The sequence below is a fragment of the Phalaenopsis equestris genome, unplaced genomic scaffold, assembly GCF_001263595.1.
Source record: "Phalaenopsis equestris unplaced genomic scaffold, ASM126359v1 Scaffold000002, whole genome shotgun sequence".
In the NCBI taxonomy this organism is placed as follows: domain Eukaryota; kingdom Viridiplantae; phylum Streptophyta; class Magnoliopsida; order Asparagales; family Orchidaceae; genus Phalaenopsis; species Phalaenopsis equestris.
In genome coordinates, this window is record NW_018164444.1 from 10825087 (window position 1) to 10832475 (window position 7389).

General features: G+C 37.1%; 1 protein-coding gene across 1 annotated transcript; it reads right to left on the reverse strand.

Moving 5' to 3' along the window:
- Positions 1–2976: 2976 nt before the first annotated feature.
- LOC110028546 (probable methyltransferase PMT16) lies at positions 2977–5422 on the reverse strand. Its single transcript, XM_020730477.1, has 5 exons — positions 4700–5422; positions 4415–4625; positions 3635–4325; positions 3469–3546; positions 2977–3211 (listed from the first exon to the last, which is right to left on the reverse strand). The coding sequence occupies exons 1-5, from the start codon at positions 5327–5329 to the stop codon at positions 2977–2979; spliced, it is 1845 nt and encodes a 614-aa protein (XP_020586136.1). The 5' UTR covers positions 5330–5422.
- Positions 5423–7389: the final 1967 nt, after the last annotated feature.

Genomic DNA, 7389 nt, shown 5'->3' on the forward strand with positions numbered 1-7389 from the left:
ATATATATATACATACATATATACACAATATTTGGTAGAGGCCCAAATATCGGTTTCCAATGCGCTGAGGGCCTATGATGAGAACCCCGCACCATGTGATTATAATTCGACCCTCCATGCACCACGGGTGGTATCGAACCCTTACCAGAGGGGACTTATAGTGACCCTACCTACCAACTGAACAAGAAAAGCGACACACACACACACACACACACACACACACACATATATATATATATAAACACACACATAAACACACATAATATTAGAATTATTAAAAAACATAATTACATATGGAACACACGAAACATTGTTGTTTACAAAACTAACACCTAGATTATTTTCTTAACTATCAAAAAATAAAGAATACGCTTTAGTGTTTTATCATGAACTTCAATATTTGAGTGAGAATTTGAAAGATTGATAGAAGAGGGAGATAGATTCGTCAATAAAAGTAATTTGAATGATATGTATGTAATTGCTATACAATCACGTTTATTATATCATTATAAGTGTATAATATTTATTAACAATCAATAATATTAATTAGTTATGTCCTCATTATTGGCGATATTCTCCTCTATTTTGTTTTGTTTTGGGCATTTACATACATACCATTCAATTATTATGCATTCACATATCTGAAAATATTGATTATTTTATTTTAATCACCCAAAATTTAAATATAACGCTTTAGCCACCCAAAAATTTTAGTATAACAATTGAACCGCCCAAAATTTTCACTCAAATCTTTCATGAGCGAGTACTGAAGCGTGGTTGTAATGAAAAAGGTGGTTAAAATGTTATATTTAAAGTTTGAATGTTAAATGAAATATACGCTTTCTTTACTTATTTAATTCAAATTCGTATAATCTTGTTTGGGAGTCCTTATTTGGCCATCTTGTCGCTCAAACTTTGAATCTTGATTTTTTTTTAATTTTAATTAGGATTTCCTTATCTACTTTCTAACAATTGTAGCAACTGTTTTATTCGAGTTATTTCATTCCTAAAATTTTTTATGTCCTAAAGTTATAGTTCTGCAACCTATATAATGGTCACCTATGAAAAATTTCTTTGCTGAGAGTTAAATCTCGTTACTCTTAGATTAGAGTACCCTTAGCTTTGCCCGTGGATACGGATTGTTATCTCTTTGCTCATAGATTCAAGTAATTTCAAGATGAAGGTGGTGACCATCTTCTTTTCTACGCTCTCAGCTTCATCATACCATCTCTTATATAAGCACTGCACCCTATTTATCATTTTAATCTTAAGTTTGCAACTAGTACTCCATCATGCACAAACTTTGATATTGTTTTATGTGTTGTTACCAAGTTGTTATGCTTCTTTTCTTATTTATTTTAAAAAATCGATAAAATATTTACTTGCCTAAAAAAATCTTCGATTTAGAAAAATAGATCATCTAAAATAATTAGTATGATTTTTCTTTAAAACATCAATTTTTAGGGGGCATTTCTCTTCAAGCAAAATTTAGTATTGATAGGATTTTATAAATCTAAAAGTCATCAATCATTTAAATCAACCCTCTTGTTGTATTTAGTAAATCCAGATTTAAGCTGAGCTGAACACAAAATTTGAGACTTGAAATATGAGAAATCATGAATCTAAAGAATTTAGGTATTTTTGTGTTTGGCTTGCCTAATCAAATGCACCACTGAACAAAACACCCTCTTGAATTAAATTTTGCCAAATCACCTATCATAAAAGAAGGCGGTGTGGGTCCTATTTTATTTAATTAAGAGTGATCTATTTGGAGGTATAATAAGTTTATATCTAAAACTGAATGCAACAATTGGTCTTGCTCATGCCACTAAAAAATGTAAATTAGCTTAGAATAGGGGGCCTCTTCTAAGTTCAATCCTTAGCAAATAAAGCAAGCTATGTGAAAGACTAGAGCAAGAGCCAATTAATTTACTATAGAATGTATTTCATTTATTTGCATTAAAATATTAGAGTATTATATCAATTAAGAAAGAAATATAACTTATTCTGTAAGGGGATGTTGTTTGTATTTGATTGTATTGCTCCCAATAATTAACTAAGCTTTAGGTGTAAATGAAAAGTATATTGCTATAAGGAAAATATATACTTATTTCATATCAATGAAGGACCAAAATTAGCAAAATATGGCATCAACTAAGCAAGCGATTCGAATAAGGATATTCCAAATAAAACTCAGATAATAGCACAAGCCGACATAAGCCAAACGAGAGCTAAGTCTAATCAATTCTTCATGGAAACTCGACTTACATGTATTGTTTATCAAAGTCATTTATGTGACTTCACTTAATCCAATCAAACAAAGTAACAACACTAAGCCCAACCCCTTCGCCTGATCTAGTTTAACAAATCTTACAAATAAAATAATTCAACAAAGCAAACTTATTTTTGTTAATAAATTCTATAAACATATGACATCATCATCATCAGCTACATCAACTTAGGGTCTGTTTAGGGCAGCTGCAGCTTATTAAATAATCTGCTGATAAGTTGATTAAAAATAATCTATTGATAAGCTAGACGTGGTGGTCATTAGAAATTTTTATTTTTTTGAAAAAAATCAGACCTCAGCCAGAAAGTTGTCACCGCACCTAGATAGGTGCGGTGTGAAAATGCTGTTTTCAGCATTTTAAAAATGCATAAGCTCCCAAAACGCAGTTCACTAAAACAGGCTAAGTGCGTTTTCAAATCGTCACCGCACTAAATAAGCTGCCCAAACGGAGCCTTAGTGTTATATTTTTTATAGTTTGAATTTTTTCTTTTTTCTTTATTCTTTTTTGTGTAGTGATTTATATAACTCTTTCAGGGCACAGCAGACCCAAACCTAAAATGACGCCAAATAAACCAAATCAAGACCATATAAGCTGAATAATATCAAATAAATTAAAATAAACAATAAAATAAAACAAAAAACAGCCTATTCTACACTTTTTTTTATTCTGGTCAATTTTCTTCCTTCTAGGAAGATTCTTCATGGCTCTGCTCCTCCGCGGTCCAGTACGTCTTTACTGCTAATAGAAGCTTCTCCCTCAGAAAGGGACCATCTTCATGGTCCACTATCTCACTCTTCCATCTCATCCCATCTGCAATGCTCTTTATCTTAACCACAATGTCCACGTCATCTCTTATGATCACTGTTCCCTCAGGCCTCAGTATCCTATCCATCTCCAGCAGTATATTCTCCATCTCGCACCTGACACAACACAACCCCCACATCATCTCAATTATAGTTTTCATTTGCAAAATTTTATTTTTATTTTACACATATATTACCACACTCAGGTTATATTTTGTGAGATCAGCATTTTTGTTCCATATTATTCAAAATCAGAATAGTATTAAAGCAAATAAAATAAGTTTTCCAGCAAAATTCATTTTTTTTTCTTTCAGCTTCATTTGCATTAGCATATATCTGTAAAAAAATGTTTGGATTAATCATTTCTGAATCACCTATCTTCATAGATTGTAAACAAAGAATCAGCATGGAGGAGATCGTATGTCCTTGGATACGTTGACATTGCCTCGCACCTGCAACAACAAATAAAATAAAGATTTTAGTTTTGGTCGAATTATCCATTTTATACGAACAAATTCGTGCTTGATGACAAATCCTAACCAGTCTTGGTATGTTCCGATCAATCCCCGCTCATAAACGACCCCTAGAGCGTCGGCGTTCCCCGCCGTCGGAATTACATTCATCACCCAGAGTGGATCTTCAATAAGCGCAGCCGCAAAGCCACCGAGCTTGGCGTTCATGTCGAGCAGGTTGCGATATCTCCCCTGTTGTCCAAGCTGCGGAATTATCGATTTATAATAACGGATCCTCTTTCTCCATAGCTCAGTGTCCTGCAGGAACATATCGGCGGTAACGCCATTAATGCTGCCGCTTTCAATCCTCGGTGGCACCGCCGTGAGCCTCTCAGGCCATTTCTTGAGCTTGCCGCCTGCGATTTCATTGGTTCCGGTGACATCTGGAAGAGGAGTGATGCAAGGTTCCATCTTTCTGTACCAAGCGATGTCTGGATTGAATGAAGAGCAAAAAGGTGGAGTTTTGATAAGCTTGCGATTGACTTTGCATAGGATATGGTTGTTGGGCTTTTGCCAGATAGCGATGTCGTTTTTCTCCTCTATCTTCTCCCAGCAAAGACTAAGAGCCACAGATTCAATGGCGTTCTGCTCTTCGTTCAGATCTTCCTCTGTTCTTTGCCATCCCTTCCAATGCCTCTTCCTGTTGATCGGCGGACCAGATAGAATCCAGTACCCACCTGGTCGGAGAATTCTGTCGATTTCTATCAGATAAAGCCCGTCTGTTCAATTGCATAATCAATTAGTTCAGTACCCACCAATTCTACAAACTCGGGAATCAGAGTAACCAAAAAAAAAAGGCAATTTTTACCATATTGATGCCAGGGGATAAGGCAGCGCGAGCAGTGCGCCATGTCGAAGGCTCGGGAGGGGTAAGGAAGACGATTTGAAGCCATAACGCCGATCAACGCCGGCACTCCACGTTCAAGAGCGAACTGCACCTGCGCCTCGTGTGAATCCCTTGGCGCGAACGATGCGGCTATGATATTTCTCGATAAAAGAAAAGCTCCCCAGCTCGCTACCTATACCAGCGAATCAATTTAAAAATAAAAATCCAATTTTTAATCCCAAGAAAGAAACAGGGAAAGCAACTTACACCGCATCCGGTATCAATGGCAGTCCGAATAGACCCATCGCTAAGCGGAATAAGCTGTTCAATTTCATTAATATAAGCATCGGCGCCATTCGGGAACATGGTTCCACCACCAGGGAACCGGAACTTGTCTCCCTCGACACGTATCCAGTTCTGCACCGCTTTCTCGACAGTAAGTTCCTTATGCGGAACGTTCGCAAACCAAGCAAGTTCTCTACTCATCGGCCATGGAAATGGTGTTTTGTATCCCTTCGGTGCTGGAATCAAACACTTCAAAATCTCACCTTTTTGGGGGCAATGACGTTCCCTGTAAATGAGACGGTCGCGTTCGAACTTGAGCGAACGCTGCACATCTTCGCAAGGCGTGTATTCCGACAAGTTGGCGGAGCATGGTGGGAAGTATTGATTCGGCCGGGAGAGTGCGGCGGAGTTTTTGGCGGCGTGGTGGGCGGTGAAGTCGAGATGGGTGGATTTCAGTTTGGAGAAGGGGGTGGGATTTTCGATGGTGGAGGAGGTATGGCTGCTATTTTGCCATATTCCGGTGAGGTAGGAGGCGGTGCAGAGCATGGCGATGAGGGTGAGAGTTGTGAGGTTCATCTTTGTTTTTTGGTAAGGTTTGGTGGCACCTGCCATAGTTATAGAGTCTTTAGTTCTTGTTGCTGTTGGGGAGAGGTTGAAGTTAGTAATTCAGGGAAGAAGGAGATAAGGTGACTGATGTCTACAGAGCAGTCGTGGAAGATGAGTTCTGCAACTCTGTAATATATGGTTAACTGGTTAAGGACCTGCCACAGAAGGTTTCTAATTTTATCAATATTTTGCGAAAATTGTGTTTCAGTGGATGAATTTATAACACGGAAGATATATTTGAAAGTTAAGCAACAATTAAAATATTTAATAGGATATAATGTATAGTTAGATAATTTAAATATTTATGTAATATTTATATTATATTTTTATCATATAAACTGATGTCTTGTAGGGTATTTTAATGATAAATCATTTATCATGTAAAACAGACAATTACAAGGAAAAAACGCTTGCTTAACTTTCCAATAACTCCCCATGTTCTCAATTTATGCACCGACATCTTATTTTTATGAAGTATAGAAAGCTTGTAAGTGTTTGCCAACATTTTTCCATGTATTGTAAAGTTGCAGAATTCTTCTTTTTCAAGTAGGCTCTCCCTATCGGTTCCTTTCCTGCCTCCTCCCATGCAAACTATCCCGAATAGTAAAAGGAGGAAAAAAAGCCTATAAACAAAGCTAGTGCCCCCAAAACATCACTAAAAGCACATGATGGACCTCACACTCTCTCCCATGTCACCATGCTGCTCTCCCTCCTAACTCGTCGGTGTCTGGCAACATAGTGACAATACATCATCCTTCATAGCATGCGACCGCACCCTTAACAATTTCTTGTGCGTTGTCCACAAATCGTAACTTTTTTGCCCACCTCATCTTTAATGACTCTACTGCCCACCCTCTCACAATCGATTTGCTACATACCGAAACATACACCTTGTGAAGATGTGCAGTGTTTGCTCAAGTTTGAACACAAATTAATTATCTATAAAGAATATCATTATCCTAAAAAACGGTGAGATTTCAAGATTTTTGCTTTGAATCAAATTGACTACTATGTCTACTTTCTTCTTTTTATTGTGTTAGGAGGTTAAACTTGCTTATGATGAGTTGCTTGAGGAACGAGTAGAGACCTGATAGATGGACAAGGAGCTCAAGGTGCTTGTGATGGAGAGAGAAAAAGTTATCATTATTTTTCTAAGCTTTTTCAGTTGCATGTTATCCTTATATACTTTTATAGTACGTCCTATAAGAAAATTAAGAGCTTGTTCATCAAGCATTGGCAGATTGCATTAACATTCATTGACCAAAGGGGAGTCATTTTAAAGTAATATAGGCTTTTATATCTAGGAAACCTCTTTATTCATTGGGCCAATTCCTATTTGATTATTGTCAGGGTAGCATAGAAAAAAAATAATCATTCGGTGGCCTGACAGCATTGATAAGTTGGTGTATACGAGTGAAGCAAGAACTTTTTTTTGAGTAGTTTCAGGTTAGTGTAATTGATGCATATTCTTTAAGCCTATACCCTTCTTGAATGTGACAATATTTACAAACCAAAAATGCGACGTGGATGCACTGCCTCATGGCGCGGGTGTGTTGCCTTGAGATGCGGGTTCGCCCCTGAAGCTTAGGTGTCGCAGGTGCACCGCTTTGCATGGCTCGGGTGAGCTTGGAGTGTTGTGGTGGCACGGGTGTTCAACCTCCAAGCACGGGTGCGCCAGAGGTCAAAATTTGATGGTTATGACTAAAATGATGACCTTAGCTTTACTAAAGAAGATCATGGAATCGAATGGTACAAATGATTTTAGTTGAAGTGCTCTCTATGTCATGGAAATTCATGTCACAGTGTGAGCCTCACCCTATGAGAGAGAAATTTATATTATAGATGAAAACTCAGATGAGCGTCAAATTGGTTAATTTTGATGTTTCTAGCTCAATTTGATTATATGTTAAGTTTGTAGTTGATTCAAGTTCATTTGGAGGGCAAAATCATAATTATTGTCAAAACTATCATAATTATCATCGAATTTATTACAGGCTATATGTGCCCTAAAATGAAGTTCAATTTAGGCTAGAAGGGGCTCATTTGAAATATTTGGACATTTCGGA